The 27,910-nt window shown below is 37.9% G+C and overlaps 1 protein-coding gene across 3 annotated transcripts in view; it reads left to right on the forward strand.

Moving 5' to 3' along the window:
* Window positions 1-27,910, forward strand: part of MTMR2 (myotubularin related protein 2) — an 86,082-nt gene that overhangs the window by 51,398 nt on the left and 6,774 nt on the right. For 2 of the 3 annotated variants that reach the window (XM_004584999.4, XM_058663998.1), the window contains 8 exons: window positions 665-740; window positions 5,634-5,728; window positions 5,874-5,984; window positions 7,198-7,299; window positions 9,796-9,879; window positions 14,772-14,921; window positions 16,635-16,823; window positions 25,444-25,629. In XM_004584999.4, coding sequence (XP_004585056.2) covers window positions 665-740; window positions 5,634-5,728; window positions 5,874-5,984; window positions 7,198-7,299; window positions 9,796-9,879; window positions 14,772-14,921; window positions 16,635-16,823; window positions 25,444-25,629 — 993 coding nt within the window. The remainder of the gene's footprint in view (window positions 1-664; window positions 741-5,633; window positions 5,729-5,873; window positions 5,985-7,197; window positions 7,300-9,795; window positions 9,880-14,771; window positions 14,922-16,634; window positions 16,824-25,443; window positions 25,630-27,910) is intronic. The other variant, XM_058663999.1, reaches the window with a different exon arrangement.

Below are 27,910 nucleotides of genomic sequence, written 5' to 3' on the forward strand. Positions count from 1 at the left end.
TCTTATTTAGCATTGACACCTTGGGGTACATGTGTGCTGTCTTTGTGTTTTACCTTCCTCAGAACACTGTGTTTCTACTTTTCTTTATTTTAGTATAACACTGTAAACAGAATAACAGAATAACCTCTCAATAATTGCTTCTTGGCAATATAGATTCTTTGTCAACATCCTTTCCAATATGTCTAAGTGGTAATTATACATAAGGGCCTCATTTTATTCAGGTCTAACTGCACCATGGCTTTATGGAAAGCGAAGGAGTGTTGTACTCCACCGCAACTATAACCCAAATCCAGACACTGGCATTTTAAGTGCTTGATGTTGACCAAGTTAATTACCATGTTGTTCTCTTTTCCCTGAGATGAGAATGTAACCCATCTGTTATTGTTAGGTTGTTATAGAATTTGATGTGAAAAGACAGATATTTTGTGTGTATGAATGTCAAGTGTTTTGACATGAATTAGGTTCTTAGTAAACACTTTCTAGAAAAGCACCAAGTTCATGTTACACAACACTGTAGCTCTTGTCATTGGACTTAAAGTGATGTATGTGGTATAACATAACTTGAAGAGCAAGTAGACTCAGTAGAAATTTGGAAAATCAGGACTTTGAATAAAAAAAAATAAAAAGTTTTTTTTCTTGCCACCCCTCTTCCCCCCCCATCTAGGTCCTGAGGGAGTCTAACAAATTGGCAGAAATGGAAGAACCACCGCTGCTTCCAGGAGAAAATATTAAAGACATGGGTCTGTAATGACATTTTTTGTTTAATTCCTCCTCCTTTCTGACTGTACAGCCATTTGGTGTTTTCAGGATACATAGAATAAATAAATGCCAGAGTCAGCTTGCATTCCCTGCCGCTTTTCCTGTAGTGTGTTGTTTTCTAAGTGTAGGCCTAGCCCTGTTGGTCGTGTTCATGTTTGCACTCCTTGGGGACAGGCACATTGAATTATTTGCTGCTGCTTTCATGGTTTGTTTTATTTTCTTTGAATGTGACTTTTTTTAAAAAAACTTTATGTGAAGGAAGATATAAAACATTGAATAGTAAAAATAACTATCTTAAGGCAATCTTGTTTGCTGCTGTTATAATTTTGTTTTCTGAATAAGTTTAGGCAAAATTTTGGAAAAAGATAGTTCATCTTTATTACAAATCAAGCCTTTCTTTCTCTCTCCAGCCTAGTACTTATCATGTGGACTGGAGCCTGCAAATGAACATATACATTTTTTTCCCTCTCATGCTTTTGCTTTTTCATCAATGTGATAATGTACAGAATATTTGGATTTGAGATTTTCAGTTAGTGACATACAACTGATAGTCTGTAGAAATATTTCAAAACCTGAAAGAAATCTGAAATCTAAGATACATCTGCTCCCCAGCCATTCACACAGTACTCAGTTTGTAAATGGCTTCCCAGCCAAACTAAACACTGTTGCTTCAATCCTTTTAAGAAAGGACTTAAAACTCCTAAGTGGCTAATTTTCCCCAAGTTTCATTTTGTTGTATAAAAAATGAGACTAAAGGAAGGCATTGTATCCTAAATGGATTGATGGTAGCTACTGAATTTTTCCTTTTCTTGACTTTTGATTAAATAACCTCTAAATCTTGTCTACCCCTACTCGGCTCACAGACCTACGCTGTGAATCTGCTGAACTTCAAACTTAGATATTGTCAGCAGTGGATATTATAGCATGGTAACAGTTACACTGAGTGCTTGCCGTCACATTTAATCTTCCTCAGTGATATTCTGAGAAATAATAACTCCATTTTTGTGGAGGAAGGAACCGCAGCACGGGAGAGTACCTAGCTGATCAAGTTATAGCTATTAATGTGGCAGTTTCTTGTTTCCTGTTGCGAATCTTATGCCCTTGGTGCTTCCTCTGAGCTACTGGGTCTCACAGACGCTTCGAGATTACCACTCATGTCTATTGTTGGTTCCTCATCTGTTTATCAGTATTCCACTTTCCTTTTCCTCTATATATTCTTTTTGGTTGATCATATCCACATTGGTCAGTGCATCTGCCATGCATGGTTTAATGCTTGCAAACAAACAATTCCATCTGAGGCACATGCCTTTGGTTACTCTATATGAACTTTATACTCAAGATTTCCAAAAGTTAAATCATGACCTTTAGTCCTTAGCTCACTTTTTATTGCATTTTCTGTTTCAGCTGACAGCAGTAGCGTTTGTCCATTCCCCCCGGTCAGACATCTGATGGTTATTCCTAGATTGTTCATTTTTGCCTGAACTCTTGACATCTAGCCTCTTAATAGATTTGGAGAGCTAATTGCTAAAAATTTCTTGAATTTATTGTCTTTTTTCCATTTTCAAGAGACCTTGGTATAATATTTATGGGTGTTGTATTGCAGGTACCTGTTAGATACTTCAGGTGCCATGCAGCATCTAATAAAGAGATAAGAGAAGCTTGGACGAGATATCCAGGCTTGAAGTCGATGTTTGGGAATCATTGTCACATAGACATCACTTGAAACTGGGGAGGAGGACAGTAAGAATAGTATGAGAAAGAGGATGAAGAATGTAGCCTTCAAAAACATTGTCATTTTACACTATGCGGAATAAGAGCCAGTGGGGGATTATTGAGGAGTGATGAGAGGGAGGTGCAGGAGAGATAGGAGACAGACTAGGCTCCTGCTTTGATCACAATATGTTCTGTACCTTTGCTTAGTGCTGTCTTTCGCACTGTGTACTTTTTCATTGTCTCTACTATCTGGAGGACACCTGCCAAGGGGTGGGGGTGACTCCCACAGCTGAACCTTCTCTGTGTTTTTCAGGGTGTTTACTGTATTTTGTTTAGATTATATACTCTCATGCATTGCATTTATTTGTATATGTGTGTTAACCTCATTGGTATATATTCTCAAGGTCATTTTGGTATATCTCTTAGAAACAATGGTTTCTTCCTCTGTGATCAGAGTGAGTAACTGAGATTAGTAAATCCAAAATCCTTGAGTACCACTATTGGATAAATTAGAGGAATAAAAAATGTAATTTTTAACATCTTAATTTGAAATTATGTATATAGACTTGACTGCTGTGAGAGGATTACTGGGAATTGTTTGTTAGGGTAAACTTGCATATATTAAATTTGTGTTTGAAAAGCACTTCAGTTTTTAATTGGCTTAATGCAGGTCTAGGGTTCACATTGTTTTTTATTTTGCATTTTTTTTTCTTTTTCAACTTTTTTTTTATTTTATTGTATTGTTGACAATCTTTACATAGTTAATTGTGGTTAAAAAAAAAAGGTTCAGGGGGTATAGGGAAGTGGGTAATACCATTATGTCCATATTGTTTCCATCATGTATCTGAGGTAAAGGGGGATATTGAGGGAGAAGCCCCACCCGGTTTCCCACCCACCCCAAGTCCCGGATGTGGGGCGTGCTCTGAGATATTTGCTCAAGTGGTTTTAATAGTTCTCCAGTTATGAATCGCTGCCAGTTTCACTCGATGAGGTCGTCCACTGATTGATATGGTCCATCATAAAGTCTCCGTTTGCCCCATATTTCGCTGCCAGCTTATAGCTGAGATGAATGATTGACCTGTTCCGTCCTCTGTCTTTTCCCGGCTAGAGCTCTGAGTCCAGCAGTTCGATTAGGGAGATCTCCAAAGAAACCTTGAGGTATTCCCAGACCAGATTCCTGTATGCTCCAGCAAGCACAGGGCCCGGCACAGTCCATCACCCCGACCAGCACATTGTTTTTAAAAAGTTACAGCAGTGTTAGAAACAGCAGTAGCATGCCTTAGGGCAGTGACGGGCTCACAGTTTGGTGGCTTGTCCACATCAGGAATGCAGATGTTGCCACAGTGTAGGAATTCAGCTTCCACAAAGGAGGCAGTGTAACACTATGCTTAGTGGCTGAGCTCTGTGAAAGCAGAAGCAGGATGTGCTGGGGAGACCTTTAAGTTGTAATCGGAGGAACTGAATCCAAGTCTCAATCAAAGCAGTTAGTGGTTCTGAAACATCAGGCAGTTTATTCCATGTTTCTGAGCCCTGATATTCTCATGCAAAACTGTAGGCAAGTGTATCCTGCTTTTAAGTGTTAAGAATGTTAAATGAAGTAGTCAATTGAAAAGTAGATCATAAACTATGAAGAGTGAGGTTACAAATACCAGTTGTGATTGGTATTTGCTCTCAATGACCTGAGGAAACAGTAGAGGGACAGAGCTAGACAAATTGTGATGGTAGCATAGAATAAATCCACAGGATTCTGTAGTACTCTCAGTTTTAGGAACATTGTCATGTAAATTCTCATGATTTCACAATAAAAGGGAAAGTAACAAAAAAGCCACTGGACTAAAAGGGACATGTTCAATAGCAGGCTACAGAATAGTAAGACTGAATTTTCTTTAGCAGTGAGGTACCTGCACTTAATCTTAGCCAAAAGATCCAGGAGCAGTAGTAGTAAGCCTCCTGTCTCTGGAAGAAATTCATAAACGTTTTTTAGTAACGCTGAACAAAGCTTTCCTGGCTGAGGAAAAATTCGTAAGGGAAAAAAAGAAGTTTTTGTAGCTTTTTATAATGATGGGTACATTTAATTTTAAATGGGTCCCTCCAAATGAAGCATGCATTGGAAAGAGTAGCTTAAAACCTATAGTAACTCCGAGGAAAGTTTTTCAAGGCCCGAAATGGTTACTGAGAGATCAGTCTCATTTCAAATTCCATACAAAGCAACTAGTCCTTCAAAATGAGTAAGAGACAAAGTCAGAAAGTTAGCATATCTTATTAAACATTTCATGGCTAGCTTTTCCCAGAGTACCTTAAAAGCCTTTTAGAAAGTTGTTGATCCATAATATTGTGTAGAATTTTTAAATATTTTATGATATAACCCTTGTATTGAGCACTGGGAATTCTGACTTTTATGATATTTGGCTCTAATTTTTGCTGAGTTATGATGCCTACCTCATGCATGTTTTATGTGCCACATAGATTCATCATTTATTATCTGATAAAATGTTGCTTTGATTATTTCTCTACAAAGTTGGACATCAGGGGTCATGAATATAATATCCTCTTACTTTTTTTCCTAAAAATCATGTTTTATGTACATTTCATTTTACTTATTATGTTTTCACCAAAAATATAAACATGAAAGAGAAATTTCTGGTGTTTCATGAAGGTGCTTTAAAAAGATCATGGGAAGTTAAGAGTTTATTTTGATGTGAAACAAATTTTGAAATCCACGAATACAAGTGTATGGTCTATGTTTAAACCTGGCGTTGGCCTGCTGGATTGTGGCCCAAGGAACACTACATGAGTCAGGAAGCTAAGACACCAAGAGGAAAAGTGAACAGTGAGTGCCTGGATGTGTCCACTGTCGTTCTCACCACACCTCTGTGGTCCGGCAAGCATGGCAGCCATTTTCGTTTGCTTTGGTTTCTGTTTGGGGAGAAAGATACCACTCTCCAGCCTTAGTTCTTCCCTGTTTTTCTATATTAGAACAAGGTTAAAAGCTTGGATAAGGCTTCTGATGTCTCCTGGAATGATTAATTTTGTGCTTTTTAATGAAGTGTATGAATTGTAATAATTTTTATAAAATAAGGTTATCGAGGTATAACAATGCATGGTAAACTGTGTATAGTACACAGTTGTGTATGTAAACTGTGACTATTTTAAATTTTCAGCCAAAGATGTAACCTATATATGTCCATTCACTGGTGCTGTACGAGGAACTCTGACTGTCACGAATTACAGATTATATTTCAAAAGCATGGAACGGGTAAGCTTTTGGCTGCATTCCATTTTTGCATGTATGTGTGTATGTTTGCGGCCAACTTTGTTCAATTTTGATTGTTTCTGATTAAGCTTTTTATCAGCTACTGTTGTACAGTACTGGTTGCTTAGTTTTTCTTTCCTTCTTTTAGGATCCCCCATTTGTTTTAGATGCTTCTCTTGGTGTAATAAATAGAGTAGAAAAAATTGGTGGTGCTTCTAGTCGAGGTGAAAATTCGTATGGACTGGAAACTGTGTGCAAGGTAAATGTTATTATGTGTGTGATTTTTGGGCTTGAATAGCGGTCAGGAGCCTGTGCTCAGAAACTGCTTTCTGGAAAGAACAAGTCTGGTATGGATTCCATACCAGACATGTTGTTTCTTATAAAAGGAAGCAGTATTTAAAAATATAATAATGAAGGTGATTCATGCATTATACTGATTTAATTTTGGGTTCGTTTCAGTCTGCACGTTTTGATTTGCTAGTAAGTTTCTAGCAACTTATGTCTAGAATAGCTCTCTTTATGTACTTAACACTTTCCAGGATGCAGAATACTTTCACATTCATTATTTCACTTTTAGTCTCAGTGTTCTGTTAGAAGGGCACAATAGATATTAATGCCTCTAATTTAAAATTTGGGAGCATAAGCGCTGACTAGTTAATGCATGGTACATTGTAGTGGGAGAACTGGATATGATATATTCTTCATCAGCTATTTTGTTTTAATTTTTAGTTCTTACAGTTTTTCAGAAACAATGTGTGAAAAACTGTATAGACTATCCCTACTGTTTACAAGCATTCTTTAGATGCGTGGTTACTTGAATGAAGCTTAAATTGCTACATCTGTACCAGTGAGTCCTAGGTATTTAATAACATGTCTGACTCTTCTAGGTTCCTGTTCTTATGGCCCAATGAATGCTCATCCATGTACATCTCAGTTCTGGATCACATTATGTCTCATTTTTGCGAATGTTCTGTCAGTGTTGAAAATGTGTAGTAAAGTGAAACATTTAGACAAAGTTTGGATTCATTAGATTAGCAAGAGATTGTCCAAGGGAAAGAATAGTAAGTAGAGAAATAATCAGAGACAAGATGGAGAGGTAACAACAATGAATCAGGGTTTTATGGAGAAGTTCATGACAAAAGTAGACTTCACTGGATCTTAGCGAAAGGCTGAGAAGCGACTGACAGAAGTGGGCTTTCAGAGTGCTGACCCCCAGGTTGAAGCGCTTGCCTCTGGCATCTGTCTGTTCTGAGGCTGTAAGCGTTGGTGTAGTTTCTGCCCTCTGTATTATGCCGTGGACTTGACTGTCGTGTGTGTTTTTAAGAACCAATAAATCAGTATACTTTCTGTCTTCAGGAGCTATTTTTGCTTTGGAATTAGACATTTTATAAGAAAGTTCCAAGTAACCTTTTTTATTCGTTATTTAAAAATTGAGGAAAAAATAGATAACTTGGATCTTAAATCTTTTCTAGGATATTAGGAATTTACGATTCGCTCATAAGCCTGAGGGGCGAACAAGAAGATCTATATTTGAGAATCTAATGAAATATGCATTTCCTGTCTCTAATAACCTGGTAAGATATTTCTTATCTTTAAAAGAATCTGCAGTATAATTATTGTAATTAAAGAAACATATCTGTGTAGAGTCTCTGCATTTATATACCTGCTTTGACATTTAACTGGATGTATAATTTAGGTTTAATCTAATTTTGTGGACCACTTTCTTTATGTATGAAGTGAGGAAGCTTGGTTAGTTGATTTTAAAGGTCCATTCCTGCGTTCCAGACAGTTACATGATGTTTCTAGCCAGGATATTTCTATGATGAAAACGTTATGTGTAGTTTTTGGTAGGATTTGACATGCCTTTTAAAATTGAGAGCTGACAGTTTCTATTAGCAATACTGGTGGGAAAGACGGGAACTGTGAATTCCTACTGTGCACCGTCTGTAGTTAGGCTCCCTTAGAAGCCATGTTGTGGTGAATTTTACCTTTCTTTGTTGTAGAGATGAAAGTAGGTCCAGGTAAGCAGTTACTCAAGAACCCGTTCGTATAGGATAGAATTTGGAATGAACATGGTCTTCTCCCTGTACCTTTCCCTTTTCCTTTTTCTACCTGTTTGGGAGGCGGAGGTAAGCATGCACACTTGTGTAGGACTGGTGTAGACGGCAGCCTGGAGCTGGGGATGTAGCCTCCGCCTCCCATACGAGAGGAGAGACCCAGTTGTACTAGAACCACTCTTGTTGTGTCTCGGTGTCTACGTTAGCAGGAAGAGGAGCCAGAGCCAGGAATCTGGCTGGGTGCTGTGATGTGGGACGTGCCTGTCTTAATCACGCAGTTAAATGCCCGCTCTCCATTTTTTACTTATGGCTTCTGCAACCATGTCTGTAAAAATGATAAATGAATAATTATATGCCAAAAAATAGAAATATATTTCAGGTGTCTTTTTTTTAAAGAAAGCAAAACTTCTTAGCTACTTAGCTGCTATTCCTGTCATAATGTCAGATTATTTACTTCTTAGAACCAAATATAAAGAAGCTACCAATAGTATTTGAAGAAAATTTGATAGGTTAGCATTTAATAAATGTGGTAGGTTTTTATGCTTTTTTAAATTATTAAATATAAGTAGAAAACAGTATATTCTCAAAGCCATAAAAACTACGCTGAACAAAAATGTATGCCAATTGACCCAGCTGTCCCACTCCTAGAAATTTACCCAAACAAAATGAAATTATCTTATAAAAAAAGCTGTTTGTACATTTATGTTTATTGAAGAGTCATTCACTATAGCCAAGATATGCAATCAACCATTATGTCCATCAGTGGATAAATGGATAAAGAAAATATGGTATATGTCCCATGGAATACTACTCAGCCATAAAAACAAATAGGGTCTTGGTTTTTGCAATGAAATGGATAAAATGGAAGCTATTATGCTTTGTGAAATAAGGCAGTCCCAAAAAGATAAATATCATGTTTTTCTTGATCTGTGGTAACTAATACAGAGATTATTTAAAAAAATATATAATCTACATGAGCAGGATTGACATTTTGAGATTTCATATTGTTTATAGCCTTTGTAGGTTTCTTTTTTTACCTTACTGTGTGTTGAAATCTTCACCTAATGGAGTGGTAAGCATGTGGTTGCAAACTGACGTGGGAAGATGCCATTGTATACATTAAACAAAGAACAGTAAGAAAGGGGAAGGTGGGTGGGGAATGCGGCAGGAGGGAAGATAGGATAGGGAGTGTTACTATGCTCCTAAATCTGTGAAATCTGTTTGCTTTATATAAATAAGTTACAAAAAGAGGATACTAATACAAATAATTTTGCAAATAAGTAAATGAAACATTTGGGGGAGTGGTGTTGAAGTGTCTGAGTTCCAGCTACTCTGCTGCCAATTCAGTAATGTGCTCAGGAGGGCAGCAGAAGAGCCCAAGTACTGGGGTTGCCAGCCATGTGGAAGACAGCGATGGAGTTCCTGTTCTGCTTGGCACAGACCTGGTTATTGTGGCGTTTGATGAGCAAACCGGCAAATGGAGGCAAGTGCGCATGCTTGCTCTCACGTGCTCTCTTTGTCTCTTCCTTCTTCTCCTTCCCTCCCTGCCCTCATTGTTCAGCCTTTCAAATAAATAATTCTTTTTGTTTGAGAATTTATTTATTTTCATTGGAAAGGTAATTTTATGGAGAGAAGGAGAGAGAGAAAGATGTATCTGCGGGTTCACTTCTCAAATGGCCACAACAGCCAGAGCCGAGCTGATCCAAAGCCAGGAGCCAGGAGCTCCTTCTGGGTCTCCCACACAGGTGCAGGGTCCCAAGCCTTTGGGCCGTCCTCGACTGCTTTCCCAGGCCACAAGCAGGGAGCTGTATGGGAAATGGAACAGCTAGGATACCAACTGGCACCCATATGGGATTCTGGTGCTTTGAGGTGAAGGATTAGCTAATGAGCCATTGTGACGATCCCTAAATAAATAAGTCTAAGAAAAATACCTTGGGTATGATAAGGGTGTATTTCTGACTCATTCGTTTTCACAATGCTTTTACATCTGTTACCTCTGTTTAATTTTTCCAGCCTCTTTTTGCTTTTGAATACAAAGAAATGTTCCCTGAGAATGGATGGAAGCTTTATGAACCTGCTTTAGAATACAGAAGGCAGGTATGTTCTTTCACTTCTTTTCACTTTCAGCATTCTACATTCTTTCCACTACAAACAGTATTTGTGGATAGAAGTGAACTGCTTTTTAGGGTTTTATTTTTGTTTTTTGAATGATGCCTAATCCTGAGTGTTTGGCTGTCTTTCCTTTTGCTTTCTTTCTAGTGTATGCCAGGGATCTTTTGTGAATCTTATTTAGAAATATTAGTAAATTGGTGAAGAAACTATCTTATTTCTTTGTCAAAGAATAGTTGGTTGTAGATACATGGATTAATTTGGGGGCTTTGTGTACTACTGTGCTCGTCTGCATCTGTTTTTGTGATAGTACTAGGCTGCTGCCATTAGTACTGCCACATACTCTGTCCTGAAATCTGGTATTAAGATATGTCTGACTTTGTTTTATTTTTTAAAGTTGATTCCTGTGTTTCCATATGAATTTTAGCTTGGTCCAAGAAAAATGTCATTGATATTTTGATTGGGATCAGATTGAATCTGTGAATTACTTTGTGTACTATGGATGTTTTGATGGGATTCTTCCAATCAACGAACATGGCAGGTTTTTCTAAATTTTGTGTCTCTGTTTTTCTTTAATGTTTTGCAATTTTCATTGTAGAGATCTTTCACATCCTTGGTTAGATTTATTCCAAGATATTTAAATTTTTTTGTAGCTATTGCAAATGGTACTGCTATGACAAGTTTTTTTTTTTTTTTTTTTTTTTTTTGCCATGGTATGGTCTCGGTATCCCCAACTACTTCTTTTTCTTTTTAAATTTTGTTTTCTTATTGCTGTATTCTTGTGATATAGCCCAATGCCTGATATACATAGTAGACAATATCTGGTAAGTGAATGATTATACTACACAGGAGTGTTTTTATAGTCTGTAAAGATTTTCCAGCTAATAGATCTTCTGCATATATTGGTTTTATGTAGTACATCACATAAGATATAGATTATATATGCCAGGCTTTTCTTACCCAATTTTAAAGTATTTGACTTGTACAATCATTTGAGGCAGCTTTTATTATTATCTGTACAACATATGAATAATCTGAGTTAAGAAAACTAAATAGTATGTAAGCACTAAATGTGAGCTCTAGAAAATCTGCCCTGGACCCATGCTTTTCAATCTAACACTTTTTTTTAATATCAAACTTATTTTGCAAGAAATAATCATGTTTCTGCTGCTGTAAGTTCATCTCTTTTGCCACAGTTATAACAGCTACAATAAAGGTTTCAGGTGTTGCCAAGAAAGATATATTTGTGTGCAAAATTGTCACACTTCTAGGGAGGCTTATCAACAAAAGAAACGATTCCCTCGTAACCAGCATCACAAATGGAAAGAATGGCATCTGTATAGATCCTTCAGATATTAAAGGCATTTATCAGGATATTATGAACAACTATGTTAAAAATTTAAAGGTTTTGGTGCAATACTTAGTTTGAAAATTGGATCCTGCTAAAGCTGATTCCAAAAGAAATGGAAAATCCATGTAATTCTAATCTAGTGCTTAAACTTGCAATCAAAATTGTACCCCCAAATACACTGTGCACGAGTTTAAGGAAGAAAGAAATTTGTATCGTATTTGGGTATTTCAGAAATCGGTAAAAAAAACACTATCTTTCCCTCACTATGAGTCTAGCAAACCTTAAATTGGAAACTATTGAAAAACCTGATTGTTTCCTGTAATCCTTCTCTATACCCTGTAGGAAGGTAGCCGGCCTGCTGCTTATTGTAGAGCTGTAAAGAACATTAAGCCTGGGATTATAAAGTAACTGCAAACTGTGTGTTTGAAAATAATTAGAAGAAAGAAGTATTATTGTATTCTTGGAATTATCTATGAACTTCATGAACTCTGCATATTAATTTAACAAATAATAAAAGACGTTATACAGACAATAGAGAAAAAATTAAGAGACTATTCTATTGATAAAAATGTTTATAGTACCAAATCCAGTAGTAAACAAAAGAGAGAATGCATCATCACCAAGGAGAGTTGGCCTAATATTAGAAATTCCATTAATATGATTCACCGGAAAAGAAGGGAGGATTGTGTTGAAATCTATAGATTATCATTTCCCCTATTTTTTGGCCTTAGGTGTTTCTTTGCAGTACTTAAACTATAACTAAAATTGTCTTGTCTTTACTTTTAATTTTCCTCTTGTTCCCTGAGATTTCTTGCTAATTTACATGGGATCATATTGTTTCTTGGTAACCATTAACTTTGATATCCAAATTATTCTAAAATCCAAATATGAAAATCTTAAAGATGTGGCTTTTGTATTTACATTTTTGCCTACACTTTAATTATGCAATTCTAACTTGTTTCACAAAATCAGGAAGAGAGTGCAATACACAGATAAATTGGTTGAGGTTGATTAAATTTAGAATTCCTTATTCATTGATATCATATCACCAATTGTTAAATTAAGAAGAAGAATATAAAATAAATTGGAATCTAATTAAAACCTGAGTCAGCATGCAGTATTCTGAAATTTGTGCTAATCTGAAAACTCGGGGTCAGAATACAGTGGTTACTAATCAGGAAACGTGTCTTTAAAAGCTATAAAAATGAAGATTGTTCTTTGAGAATCCAGGCAGAAATTGCTGTCACAGCAGCATTCATGGTAGGATTTTGGAAAAATAGCTCTAGTAGCCATAGCCAGATATAAGAAAATATGATTAAAAGAAAAGAATAATTAAAAGGCATAAGTATAACCATATCCATTTACATGGCAAATTGTGAGATCAGTAAATACGGTAGTATGGATGGAGCACTGGACTGTGGATTCAATGAGGCGGGTACTTCAGGGTGCTTAACTTGCTATATTCATTTGTTTTTCCTCTGCAGTGCTAGAACCAAGCCAACTAAGTTTATATCTGATGGAGAGCTTACATCTGATAAGACTTAGTTTTCTGCTTCTGACTATCCCTTTTAAGTTTATTATTGAAGAGACAAAGTAATCTTTTAAAATTTAAAGATGAACCATTCCACTTTTTCTAAATTAAAAGTAATAGAAGCAGTGATAATAGCTGCACTCACTCTGTATGATTCTAGAAGTCCAGGTTCACAAGGCCTTACTACAAGGTAGGTTTCTCTCCTCAGCAGACATTTCTCAGCCATCTCATCAGTTTCCCTCATTTTAGGAAATCATGCTGTTGGTTTCCTATATGTCCTTTTTCAAAGATGTTAAACTACAAAGTTTGTGTCAGTAAATGGTACACTATTTTTTAAGCACATAGTAATAAAACCATGTACACCATTCTGTATCTTCTGTTTTGTTTCATCTAAAATATTTTAGATTGTAGCATATCAGGGCATATAGGGCTTCCTACTTTTTAAAAAATTGAGATCCAACTCACATGCTGTAAAAAATCATTACTTTAATATAATCTACTCCTGCTTTTGTTTTTCAGTACTCACAAAGTTGTGCAGTTATCAGCCTATTTTGGTTCTAGAACATATGAAGGGCATACAGATGTAGCTCTGCTTCTTACTCTTACAGTTACTTGGGTGTTGCTGAAAGACTCATATGTCCCAGTGCCTTTGTTTTTCACTTAGTGATAGGTATTGCTTTATAGGATTGTTTGAAGGTTTCATAATGTATAGGAAGACATTTTGTAAAGTAAATATTCAAATTGTTATTTGAATTTATTATGTTGTAAAGCTCTGTAAACAGAAATCTGCTGAAAATGATTAGCTTTATCCAAAGAATGAATATCATATTAACTCCGTAGACCTCATGCATAATAGTATTAAAAAACTAGACCATATCTTTTTTAAATGGGTAAAATGATTTAATAACCATTTAGGCTTGTTATGTGGAGAGCTTCTTTACTTTTGAATCATATAGTGATTAGATAGAGGTCTTGGGAAATTGTGGATAAGGTCAAGAAAAATCAAGAGATCAGTAAATACCTGTGTAAAGAAAATGAGCACGGTCTACAGAAATACCCAGTCATTAAAGTAGATGCATTGCGTAACCAGCCTGGAAAACACTCCTCAGAACTGGCATGGAAGTAACTGAGCAAGACCACAATCTTACTTATTTTTGACTTGACTTTGACCAGTGGACACATTAATCAGAAGAGAAATTTCTGTGGTCAGTAGAATAATATCAATGGCACACATCCAATAATTTACAGTTTATCATTAGCACTTACTACAGAGATTAGAACCTATATTAAAAAAACACATTTTTTGATCAGTTAATGTAATGGTTTTATTTGTACAATGGAGGATGGAAAATTTAAAGTGTTAAGTAATTGTATGTGTGAATCAGTGTACTATTTGTAAAATAACAGGTATTGAAGCACTGTATGAGAGCTCAGTAATTGATGTGTGCAATAAATGGTTTTAAGTAGGTCTTTGTGCTTTAACGTTTGTTTCCATTATTTGCTTTACTTTTCTATAACGTTCTCAATTAACAACATTCTATTAGTGTTATAACATAGGATTGAAAACTTCATTTTATTTATGTAACTGATAATCATATAAATAAGTTTATCGTTCTCCAGACATTTGGTGCCTGTCCTTTGAAATTTCTTTGTTCAGGTGAGTGGCAGTCATGTCAGTTTCCAGTGACACTGAATGAGGCACTGTAGTTTTAATCTTAACTCTGCTTGTTTCTCCCTGGGTGTGCTAAGCCTGGATGTTCATTCTGTTAGTATTGAACAAATGAATATATCCATTAACATATTTGGTACCAAAATGAAAATATATCCTACATTAAGAATATAAATCGTTAAAGGTGGTCAGCATAGTTAGACATTAACTGTCTCAACGCTTCAAGAGCTGGATAGTGGAAATTAGAGACTGAATACATTGGCTGCTATTCTGATGTCTTCTAATCCTGTAGGTAGTTAGTAATGAATGCTGTGTTTTGTCATCTGTAGGGAATTCCAAATGAAAGCTGGAGAGTGACCAAGATAAATGAAAGATATGAACTTTGTGATACATACCCTGCTCTTTTGGTTGTGCCAGCAAATATTCCCGATGAAGAATTAAAGAGAGTGGCATCCTTTAGGTCCAGGGGCCGGATCCCAGTAAGTAGCACAAAGCATTGATAAGACTTTGTAATGTGCTGTTCCATTTAATGCTGAGTTTGATGAATGGAAGAATGGATGCAGTAGAAAAATACTTACAGCAGCAGGTTTTTACAGGTAATGGTAATTGAATTAATCAAATTTTTAAAAATCTTGACACAATTCAAAAATAAAACCAGAATTGCATGGTTCTTATTTGGAAAGCAAGAGTTTCCCACTGCATTATTCATTGTATCTTAATATGTGTTATTGTGCTGCTATAAATATGGTTGTAGGTCACTTTCTGCTGTGCAGATTTCATTTCCTTTGGGGCTTATTGCCAGGGGTAGAATAACTGGTTAATGAGGTAGATCAATTTTAAGTTGCCTTAGCATTCTCCGTACTGACTTATGTAGATTTGCTGTGCAAGCCTACACTCCCGCCAGCAGTAGAGTAGGGTACCTTTCTCCCCACATCCATGTCAGGAGGTGGTGTTAGACTTCCGAATGTAGGACAGCCTCAGGTGAGTTAGGTGGAACCTCAAGGTAGTTTTTATTTGTATTTCCCTAAAGCTTGGGAACCTGAGCATTTACCTAGCTTCTCACTGAAAGAATAATGGATAAAGAAACTGTGGTACGTCTACTCCATGGGATACTATACAGCCACTAAAAAGAATGAAATCTTGCTATTTGGAACAAAATGCTCCCAACAAGAGACCATTATGCTCAGTGAATTAAGCCAATCCCCAAAGCACAAATATCATATATTATCTCTGATATAAGGCAATATTCATGCAAAATACAAAACAAATAAATAGGTTAACATGTATATGCTTGTATTTGCATAGATGAAATGTAAAATGGAGACTAGCACATCAGGAAATAAAGATATATTGCAGAGTGCATCTCTATTCCTGAATAAGACTCCCAGGGAAAATGTTAAATATACCTCGACAGTAGGATACTAGATTTTCCACCATTGCCAATACCTACAATGCTCTGATACACTCAAGTAGCCGCTGTTGGACTTGTGACTACTGCTGAAGGATTAAATTATTATTATAATATGGGGGAAATGGTAAGGTAGGGTTAAAGGGAGTGAGGAAGTGGAGGTGGAGGGAGGAATGCTATACCTATAAACTGTACCATGGAAAATAATGGAAAATAATGATACAAAATACAAAAAGAAAACAAAAATTAATAACCAAACCTAGGAAAAATCAGCTCAAATTTGTATTACTGATATGGTACTAAATCTTCAAAAGTGGGGCTTACTTATCCCCATACTTTTTCTTGATACCATGTCATCCAGTATCAGTGATCTCATAAAGCATTATTTGGCTAAACAATTAGGCCATGTTTTTCACATCCCAGATTTGGCTTCAAAGAAAGGTGAGGATTTCATTTGCTTTTTAGTGATGTGATATTGTTTGTTTCTATTTCTCAAGACACAGCTCTGTAGGCCCAGGGATCCCTTCTCACTTCCACGCTCCGCCCTTGTTTTTCCCTCTAGATAGTATAGTTCTTGAGCAACAGTTATAAGGCCATCAGTCTTCTATTTAGATATATGATAACATTGTATGGTAGAGAGTCCAGCATCCTGTTGTCAAGATGTTAGTACTGTCTTTTTTTTCCCAGGCTAGGCTTTGAATGTGACAGCAGAGCTTTCTATAGTACTGTTTTTGAGGACTACAACCTGACACATAAACGCTGTGTTTTCATTTTCCTAATGAAGGTTTTATCATGGATTCATCCTGAAAGTCAAGCCACAATCACAAGATGTAGCCAGCCTATGGTAGGAGTGAGTGGAAAGAGAAGCAAAGAAGATGAAAAATACCTGCAAGCCATCATGGATTCCAATGCCCAGTCTCACAAAATCTTTATATTTGATGCACGGCCAAGTGTTAATGCTGTTGCTAATAAGGTGAGCTTGTCTTGCAGTACATGAAATTGTAATTGTAGTTTCATGAGTCAGCTGCTGGGTTTGGTAGGGCCACAAAATGCAACAAAAAGACCTTAGACTCTACAATCATTAGAACCGGCACCCATGGGGATCCCGGGGCGTTCAAGGCCAGGACTCTAGCTGCTAGGCCACCCCACCGGGCCCCAATTTGTTTTCTAAACGTTATTTTTTTTTCACTACCAAGAAATAATGTATTTACAGAAAAAGTAGTGAATGCAGATAAAAAAGGAAGAGGATATTTAGAAAAATCAGACAATTGTGACTAAAGAGATACATCATAAACTTTTGTAACACCGGAATATAGAGATGAGGCTTCAAAAACTTGTAAAATGTACATGGAAGATGTGTATTACCTTTTATTTCCACTTTCTGTCAGCTTTCTGATGCTCCTACATATGATACGTTCACTTATTTGAATAAAAGAGTAATAAATTTGTTTTAAATTGACACTATATATTTTCTTTTTTTAGTTGAGAGGTAGAGTGACGGAGTCAGAGACAAAGCCTGACTGCTGGCTCACTCCTCAGAGACCCTGCCATAGCTTTTGGCAGAGCCAGTAAGTGGAATTTCAGGCCTCGTGTCCCGTGTGTGGCAGGAACCCCCTGCTGAGCCAATTCTGCTAGCTCCCAGGGTCTGCATGGCTATGTAGTTGAAGGCAGGAGCCAGGCTGTATCACTGCTCACACCGTGTGTGTTTCAGTGTCAATCAGGATTTATTTGTATCATTTTATTGGTATAACTAATGATATCACCTGTGGTTGAAGATCTAGGACATTTCTGTGGTGAGTTTCTGTTATAAATATTGCTAGGATGATTAGAAATTAAACTATGGAGGATATACTTAATTTTGTTCTGCTTAGCTTTTTGAAGGGCACTGTGAGTTCCAGGCATTTTTCCATTAAACTATAAATTTTCTTTTTTCAAGGACCCAGGAGAAGCCTGGCATCCCAAACTGCTATTCATTAATCCTGTAGTTGCGGAACATAAAGATGAAATGAGATAATATGGAGGGACTGACATATAGCTGTCTTCTCTTCAGTCAGAGGGAGTCTTTACAAATCCTATCCTGAAATGTTTCGAGATAACCATCGTGACCTTTGCTGTCTGCTGGGCTAGGATGTATTAGTAGTCATCGGAAGCCTGTATTTCATGCTTCACACAAGATTAATCATTCCAAGTTTTCAATGGTAAAAAATATTTCAGACCATGATTTGGGTGTTCAGGCTTCTAGTCTTTTGTGTTAGGCAGTGTGTATACACATGTATGCATGCATATTTTTATATATGCATATTTTAAAGTAGCCCATGAATTCAACATGATCCTGTCAATTTAAACTGCTTAATTTTTACATAAATTCTTTCAGCGTTATATTTGTGTTTTGTGTTTTTTTACATCAGGATTCCTGGTTTTTAAAGAAACAGCAATGATGACATATCCCATATTTACCCATTTCCTTTATCCCACTCCAGCCTCGGAACAATACTAGCACTGCCATCACTATATGATTGCTGAAAATGTGTTGAATGTTGACAATGGAGCCTGGAACTGAGATGGGAAATCAGCCTGGGGTGTCCCCCTTGGGTTGCACATGCTCAGGGACTTGCGCTTCATCTGCTGCCTCCAAGCACGGTCATTAGCAGGAAGGTGGAACTGGAGTTAAGCAGGCACTTTGCTATGGGTTGTGGGCATCCCACAAGAGTCTTAATCACTACCCAAAATGGCCGTCCCCCATTCCTGCTCTTCTCCCAGCTCCCTGCTGGAGGCTGCTCTCCAGGAACACTTCAGCAGTGGCTGAGGGGAACAGTAGTCTCTCGGTGCTGCTTGCTGACAGCAGCTTGTATGCTTTACTATTGAACTTCAGTTTTGCTTGATACAAAGTCCTTACCTTATGTTTGCATACCTTGAATGCATTGTTTATTTTCCTTTTGCATTGTTTCAAGAACTCTGAAAAGACATGTGTCTTTATTTTCTGTCATTTTTCCCGTCTAAATTATTTTCTTTTTCCCAGTCTAGTTATTTTACTAAATTTGGGTTTGTGTTTCCGGATATGTTTAGGCATTGTATCAATTCGTAATTTTCAAATTTTTAAAATAATTTTCATGAGTCCCTCTTCACTGAACAATTGTATTTACTTTGCGTCCGTGCTTTGGTTTATTCATGCTGGGTTTGTTGTTGCTACTTCCTCCTGATCCGTTTTATGCCTTTATAACTGATTTGCTTTTATTTTTAATTCATCTTTAACACAGATTCAATGTGCTTTGTATATAGAATTCTGGCAGCACAATGATATTCCCTACCTTCTTTGTTCCTTCCTTCGCTTCCTTTTTTTTAAATGTAACGTTAAATTTAATTAGTATAAAAAGGTTTAATGCTTCAACAAATAAGAAATTTAACAAAATAAGAAGACATTTGTTCAGTGGTTGACACATAACAGTTCACCCGTATACGTCTTTTAATTGTGAAGATTGTCATTGTTTTGTTAGGGGTTTGAATCTATAACTCACCTTAGGTAGTTTAAGCATTTATTGCTGTTGATCCATTTAATCCACAGGCAAGGAATGCCTTTCCAATTTTTTGGGTCCTTCATGATTTCTTTCACTAATGTTGGTAGTTTTCATTGTAGAGCTCTAAACTTCTTTGGTTGAATTTATTACTAAGTATTTGATGTTTTTATTTTGTCACTATGGTGAATGTTATTTGTTTTGATTTGTTAATGAGTTTAGCATTAGCATACAAAACAGCTAGGTTTTTTTGTATGTTTATATTGTAGCCTGAAACTACTGAATATCAATTCTGTCAGATCTGTTTATGTGTGTGTATATATATATATTATTTTTAAAAGTTCTAAATTAAAAAAAAATTGTTGGAAAGTCAGATACACAGGGAGGAGGACAGACAGGAAGATCTTCCGTCCATTGATTCACTCCCCAGGCTGCGCTCATTTGAATCCAGGAGCCCAGAGCCTCTTCTAGGTCTCCCATGCACATACAGGGTCCCAAGGCTTTGGGCCATCCTCGACTGCTTTCCCAGGCTACACATAGGAGCAGGATGGGGAGTAGCAGGGACAGAAACCAGCACTTATATGGGATGCTGTTGCTTGCAGGTAGAGGATTGGCCAGTTGAGTCTCTGCACAGACCCTTGTTTTGTCTTTCTTTGAATTACTGTTTTTATTTGAAAGGCAGAATTACAGAGAGGAGAGACAGGTCTTCCATTCAGTGGTTCATTCCCCAAATAGCGGCAGGAGCTGAGCCAATCCAAAGCCAGAAACAAGAGGTTCTTCTGGGTTTCTCACATGTGTGCATGGGCCCAAGGACTTCAGTCTTGGCTGCTTGCCCAGGCTTGAGAAGGGAGCTAGATTAGAAGTAGAGCAGCCAAGACATGAACTGTGCTCATGTGGGATGCTGGCGCCTCAGGGAAGGCTTAGCTTACTACACTATGGTGCCAGGCTCCCCAGTTATGTTTTATATTAGAAAGGCTATGCCTGCTTGTTGTTAATTTCCACTTGCCTGTTATTTTTTCGACCCTTCATTTTTATTCTGTGTCCATCTTTATGAAGTGAGTTTTTTATAGGCCACATTTAGTGGGGTAGTAACTTTTTATCCATTCAGCAAAACTAAGTATTTTGGTTGGTGAATTTAATCTGCTTGATTAGTATTGACAGTATTAGTAAAGACTAAGGCCTGTCATAATGATTTACATGCTGTTACTGAATTTCATATGGCATGTGTTTCATTTTTACTTTCTTTTTTTAAAGATTTATTTATTTTCATTGGAAAGGCAGATATATAGAAGGAGTGGCAGAAAGATCTTCCATCTGCTGGTTCTCTCCCCAAATGGCCGGAACAGCCAGAGCTGAGCCAATCTTAAGCTAGGAGCTTCTTCCAGGTCCTCCATGTGGGTATAGGGCCTGAGGGCTTTGTGCCATCCTTTGCTGCTTTCCCAGGCCACAAGCAGGGAACGGGATGGGAAGTGGAGCAGCAGGGATACAAGTGCATCCACATGGGATTCTAGCATTTGCAGGGGAGTAGTAGCCAACTGAGTCATCATGGGCACCCCAACCTTAATTTCTATTGCAGGATATTCTTCACAATGTCTTGTAAGGCTAGTTTGGTTTTGAATTCTTTTAGTTTGGCTTATCTGGAAAGTACTTCTTCACTTTTAAAGGATGGATCCAATGGACATATTTCCAGTTGGTATTTTTTAAATTTATTTTTAAAAATAATTATTACATGGTTGATCAGGGTGGGAAGGATCAAGGTTTAGGGAAAATTGGGTGAATCCGTTTCTTCCAAATTTGCCATTTCTTGTTGTTCCTGGGAGAAGGGGAGAAACAAAGGAGAAACCCACTCATAACTTTCTATACATCCCAGTACCCAGGGATAAGAAACCACCGCCTCATATCAACAGAGTCTCAAAGTGTACATATTCCAAGGGTTCTGTCCAAGTGGCTTGGATAGTTCTGAAATGCTGATTTCACCAAAGGATGATGTCACCATCCCAATGTCCATTGGCTCCATTCACTGAAATTGTTTGCTGTTTTCGTTTGCTTGGGGTTGTTGTCCAGTTAGTTCTGTTCTTCTGCTATAGCACCAAATATGCTGCCTTAATCTCATTTTACATCAGGACTTATGTACACTGCTCCACCTTTTTCATTAACTAGGGCATGTTCTTGCAGGCAAGTCCAAGAAGCTGGGCCGGGTGTCCCAAGCATAGCTGGATCCCCCACCTCTGGGGTTCATGAACCCGACACCTACCTATTATGCCAGCCCCGAGACCCGGATCAGGAGATCCAGGCCCTGACAGATTCCCCCACCTTGGGGTTCGTGGAACCAACATCTGCGTAGAAGGTGGGCTGCAGGATCTGGGCCAAGTGATTCAAACCCCACCAGATCCCCCTGTCCCTGAGGCTCAGTAACCCATCCCACACCACATATGTAGACCCCATGACCTGAACCAATCTACCCAACCCATATCAGATCCCCTGTCCCTGGGATTCATGTACCTGGCCCCCATTTGGCGCAGGCTGGCATGACTTGCCTCACCTGAGCTTCTGCATTCCTATTGCGCCACCTGGCCTAGTCTAATCTGCCCCCTATTGCAGCTCCTGCTGGTGGGTGGTGCAGCCTGTCCTAGCCAAATCTTACTGCTGTCTCAGTCCTAATGTGAACTGGCTCGTGTTGTGGCCTGATCTGGCTTGGCTCCTCCTGCTCCCTACACTGGTTCTCAGATCTGCCAATGGGTGTTACGTGCTGGTCCAGACTGATTCGTCCCCAGACCTGATCTACATGTATGCATGCCAGTGGGTATTGTAACCTGGCATGGTCTGGGCTGCTGTTTGCCTTGCTTCTTACGCTCTCCTGCAGGGTCTATGTCTCAATAAAGGAGTTTCCCAAGCCCCTGCATCGAGTCTCCTCCCAATGGTAGTTCTTGTATACACCAATGGATTGTTTGCCCAGGTTGACTTTGTCCACCTCCTGTCCTGGTAAGAATAGTGGCGAGAACAGTGGCCTTGCTCAACCAGCCATACCCATTCTTGTTGGTTGTTGTAGCCCAGTGTTACCTAGTACACACCCAGACACAGCTTTCACATAGTTCAGCGGGAGTCAAGACCTGGTCTGGCCAGTTCTGCACCCAAAATGACTCTCACAAGTACCAGTGGGGGCTGGAGTCAAGCCAAGTCTATTGCTCCACCGCCCCAGTGCACACGCTTGCCAGTGCAATCAGTAGCCATGCACACTCATGCCAGTCTTACTCTCGTTCTCACCAGTGGGAACACCAACCCATTTGGAGTGCCCCCTTAACTCCACAGCAGGGCCAGACACCAGAGCCAGAGCCAGCAGAGATTGCAGTGTTGGAAGGTATTTTTAAAGGCTTTGAATATCTTTGTCGCTCTCTTCTGGCCTGTAGGATTTCTGCTGAGAGATCTAATGTTAATCTAATTGACTTTCCTTTACATGTGACTTTATACTTGTTTCTTATTGTCTTTAGGATTCTTTCCTTGTCTTTAACTTTTGACACTCCGACGACAGCATATCTTGGGGAAGACCTTTTTTTGGTTGAGTTGGCTTGGAATTCTTTTGAGCTTGTATCTGAATGTACATGTCTCTTCAAGACTTTCACCTATTATTTCATTTAGCAGGTTCTCAATAGCTTTTTCTTTTGTTGTCCTTTGAGAATTCCTGTAAGTATGTGATTGTTTAATGATACCCTTTAGTTTGTATACTTTCTTCATTCTTTATTTTTGTCTGATTTGGTTATTTCAAAATTCTTACCCTCAAGGTCAGAAATTCTTTCCTCCATCTTGTCTATTCTGCTGTTAAAACTCTCCTTTTTATCTTTTATTTCACTGAAGATTTCATCTCCAAAATTTGTTCTTCTAATTCTTCTCATTTTTGGTCTTCATTTCTGAAATGATTTTTCATTTAATTTATAACTTACTCCCAAATCCTATCATTTAATTAATGAGGTTTTTTTGGTTGTCAATTTCTCACTTCTCATATCTTAGCTTACTTAAAGACAGAAGTTTTCAGTCTTTTTGGACACTGCCTGATGGGTGGTTTTGAATGCTGCTTTTATTCTCTTCTTTTACGATAACTTCTATGGGATTCAGTCTTGATCTTCTCTGTAGTCATTTTAGGTGAAATCAGTTTTAGGATTCATGGTTTGAAGGCAAGAAATAAATGTTAAGACCTAACTTCTTTCGTTTTCATGTAGTCCTTTAAAATATGAGGGTTCATTTTGTGTTATTTCCTGATCTGTTTATCCCACCATTCACCCACACAATTGTAATCCCTATGTCTCACTGCTTTTATGGCCAGACTTTTCCATGATCTCTGGCTTGTCCTGTGTTGTTCAGTGTTGAGTATGCTCTTGGCAGACAGGACACATAATTCATCAACAAGACTATTATAAAGATTAGTGTGTGAGCCCCTTTTCAACTTCTGTTGGTCCTTTATTCTTTCTTTTTGCACAGAGAAACTGTCAGTTTCAGCAACACATCTTTTGTGCTTTCTGATGATTCTTCATAAAACCCAAATAAAGAAACAAAAAAAAAATTAGTAAAAATCAAGACTGTTACATTATTCAGAAGAGGCTAGTGCTGTAGCATAGCTGGCTAAGTCTTTGCCTGCAGCACTACCATCCTAAATGGGTAGTTTGAGTTCCAGCTGCTCCACTTCAGATCCAACTCCCTGCTAATGGCTTGCAAAAACAGAGGAGGGGTACTGGCATAGTAGCCTAGTGGCTAATGTCCTCACCTTGAATGTGCTGGGATCCTATATGGGCACCGGTGCTAATTCTGGCAGCCCCACCTCCCATCCAGCTCCCTGCTTGTGGCCTGGGAAAGCAGTGAAGGATGGCTCAAAGCCTTGGAACCCTGCACCCACATGGGGGACCCCGAAGAGGCTCTGGTCTCCTGGCTTTGAATCAGCTCAGCTCTGGCCATTGTGGCCATTTGGAGAGTGAATCAATGGATGGCAGATCTTTCTGTCTCTCCTCCTCTCTGTATATTTGACTTTCCAATAAAAATAAATGTCCAAACAATGCAAAAGTTAAAAAAAAAGAAAAAAACGAGTAGAGGGGGTAGCCCAAATGTTTGGGTCCCTTCATCCATATTGGGAGATGTGAAGCTCCTGGCCTTGGACTGGCCCAGATCTGACCATTGATGCAGTCTGGGGAGTAAGCCAGTGGGTGCAGGATTCTTCTGTGTCTCCTTTTCAAATACAAATACATCTTATAACATGAAATTACAGGTAAGGATTCAAAATATGGGCAAGGAAAGTTAGCATTTTAAAATGTTCAAATGCTTAGTGGGATGCTGGACTGACATTGTCTGTACCAGCATTGTCGGAGCACACTTAAATAACAGACTGATGGAATTATAACTCCTTACCAAGGACTATGTTATTCTGATGATATAGAAAAATGGAGGGTGGGAATTGGGAGGGGAATCCCAGACTCTACAGAATTGTACCATAAAGTTGAAACTTAAAATTAAACTGTTTAGGGCCCGGCGCTGTGACCTAGCAGCGAAAGTCCTTGCCTTCAACACGCCGGGGTCCCATATGGGCACCGGTTCTAATCCCAGCAGCCGCACTTCCCATCCAGCTCCCTGCCTGTGGCCTGGGAAAGCAGTCGAGGATGGCCCAAAGTCTTGGGACCCTGCACCCGCGTGGGAGACCTGGAGGAAGTTCCTGGCTCCTGACTTTGGATTGGTTCAACTGCAGCTGTTGTGGCCACTTGGGGAGTGACTCATCAGACAGAAGATCTTCCTCTCTCTTTCCTCTCTATCTGCCTTTCCAATAAAAATAAATAAATCTTTAAAAAAATTAAACTGTTTAAACGCATTCACTTAACTTCTATAATGGCCACAAAAGGAGGTAGAGTTGGTGTATTCTAATTGTAAAGAACAGAGGTAGAAAGCTTGTAATAAATTATGCTGTTATCCACACGTTCCAAGTTTCCCTAGTCACCGGTAATATGTATCATTTTTCTTGTTAGATATTTTATAGCACTTTCTCAAGAATATCCATACAATGGATATTTATTCATTTATGAATTCCCATTACATGATTTTTTTCAGGCCAAAGGTGGAGGTTATGAAAGTGAAGATGCTTATCAAAGTGCAGAACTAGTTTTTCTGGATATCCACAATATTCATGTGATGAGAGAATCGTTGCGGAAACTCAAGGAGATTGTGTACCCCAATATTGAGGAAACTCACTGGTTGTCTAACTTGGAATCCACTCACTGGTTGGAACATATTAAGGTGGGTATGTGTTAATATTTCTTAAATACGTTTTCTAATTCCTTCATCTGTAATGGTTACTTTCTTATAATTGAAGTCAACATGAAAATGTATCTTCTGAACAGTAAAAATTGATAATTTTGGTAATGCAAACCGTATCCTAACTTTGCTATTATAATTTGTTTCCTTATAATTTAGTTTTGATGGTTTTTCCCTGTTTCTAGTTTGTATTTCTTAAGACTTCCAAGCTTGCAACTAATCCCATTTTCTCAGAATGCTTCACTGTTTCATCAAGTACTACCATGTTCATTTATTTGCTTTTGTATGTCATGCAGCATGTCGTGCTAGCTCATGGAGACCAGGGCTGGGCAAATAATATTGTTTGTGCCCTTTAGAGGTAGGGCAGCATTATCTGTTAGGTATCTAATAAATGTATGTAGATGATCTGTGAAATTTGACTATTCTGATTAGGGAAATCACACACACACACAGGACACAATATTCATGTTATAAAACCTTAGCAGAATAGAAGTTTGTGGTATTATGTGTAACCATATATATTTTAATATTGTGCAATTATGGAAAGTATTTTTCATGTTTAGGAACGAACAGAATTACATGAGTACTCACATGAAAATGTCTAAAATTCAGGCAGAATTGAGGAGGTGGCAAAATGAATAAGCACAAATTGTTTTTTTTTTTTTAATTTGGAAAATTCAGCAGTTTTTTTTTAAAATTTATTTTTCTTGGAAAGGCAGATTTACAGAGATGGAAACACAGAAAAAGTTTTTCCCATCTGCTGATTCACTACCCAGGTGGCCACAACAGCTATAGGTGAGCCCATCTGAAGCCAGAAGCAAGGAGCTTCTGTGGCTCCCTCGTGGGTGCAGGGTCCCAAGGCTTTGGGCCGTCCTTGACTGCCTTCCCAGGCCACAAGCAGGGAGCTGGATGGGAAGTGGAGCTGCTGGGATATGAACTGGCACCTATATGGGATCCAAGTGCCTGCAAGGCAAGGACTTCAGCCACTACTAGGCTACTGCACTGGGCTGAATTTAGCAGTTTTAAATTGAAAAGATTTATGTTATGTTTTTTTTCTTTTAATAAAACTTTTATAAAACTTAGATTTCATGTATTTAATACATAATGTCCAGCTTCTAATGATACTTCATATGGTGCCATTCTTCCCTGTTCTATTTTTTTTAATTTACAGTAATTTTCAATGTGCATATATAGTCAAAGGCTTCAACTTCGCTAAAGAATCCAGCAAGTGTAAAGCAGAAATAATATAGTAGATGGGAATAGACAATTTCAGTCATCTACATTTTTTAACTTTGTATAGGTGGTACACATCAAAGAAAACATATTTGTCTTCGGGACTTCAGTAAGCACAGTTGTCTGTACTTGCATCCATTTGTTAGAAGACAGTTTTGTTCTTTTTGCTGACTACTATTGCATTGTGCATGGATGGTACATTTTCATTATACCATTAATGTCATTAGCTGACAACTCTGTAGATTCCATATGTTAGCTATTGTGAACTGAGCTGCTATCAATGTGGGGGGTACAGATAAGTCCTTCATAGGCTGATTTCATTTCCCTTAGGTGTAAACTCCCAAGAAGGGGTTGGTAAGAAGTTCCATTCACAGTAGCTTGGAAAACATTCAGATACCTTGGGATAAATTTAACCAAGGATGTGATAAGTTCCCTACAGTGAAAATTACAAAACATTAAGAAATAAAAGACATAAAAAATGTAAACCTGTATGCTCATGGATTGGAATAACAGCATCCAAGTATCAGTAATACTCAAAAACAATTTTTATTCAGTAAATTCCCAAAACAGCAAGGACATTCTTCTCTGATTTAGAAAAAAACAATCCTTCCATTCTGTAAATGCTAGAGGCCCTGGACAGCTGAAGTTATCCAACAATGAAAAGAAAGCTGGAGGTTTCAGAGTAGCAGGTTTCAAGACATATTATGGGACATTTACAATCAAAATAGCACAGTACTTGCACAAAAACAAATATGTGGACTAATGAAAGACCCCAAAACTCTAGGAATTAATGTAATTAATGATTGAAAAATGAGCTGAAAAAAATCATTCCCTGGAGAAGGGGTCTGTTCAGCGAATGGTGTTGTGAAAATTGGATCCCTGCATACAGAAGTATGTAGTAAGTCACTAATTTCCGAAAATTATTTTTGGAAAGGGATAGGTTGTTTTTCTCTCCATGTTATTGAGGTACTCATACCTAAAACAGTACTAGTAAAATTTGAAGAAGCATTTATTTTTTAAAAAATTAAAA

Source organism: Ochotona princeps, chromosome 4 (genome assembly GCF_030435755.1).
Source record: "Ochotona princeps isolate mOchPri1 chromosome 4, mOchPri1.hap1, whole genome shotgun sequence".
In the NCBI taxonomy this organism is placed as follows: domain Eukaryota; kingdom Metazoa; phylum Chordata; class Mammalia; order Lagomorpha; family Ochotonidae; genus Ochotona; species Ochotona princeps.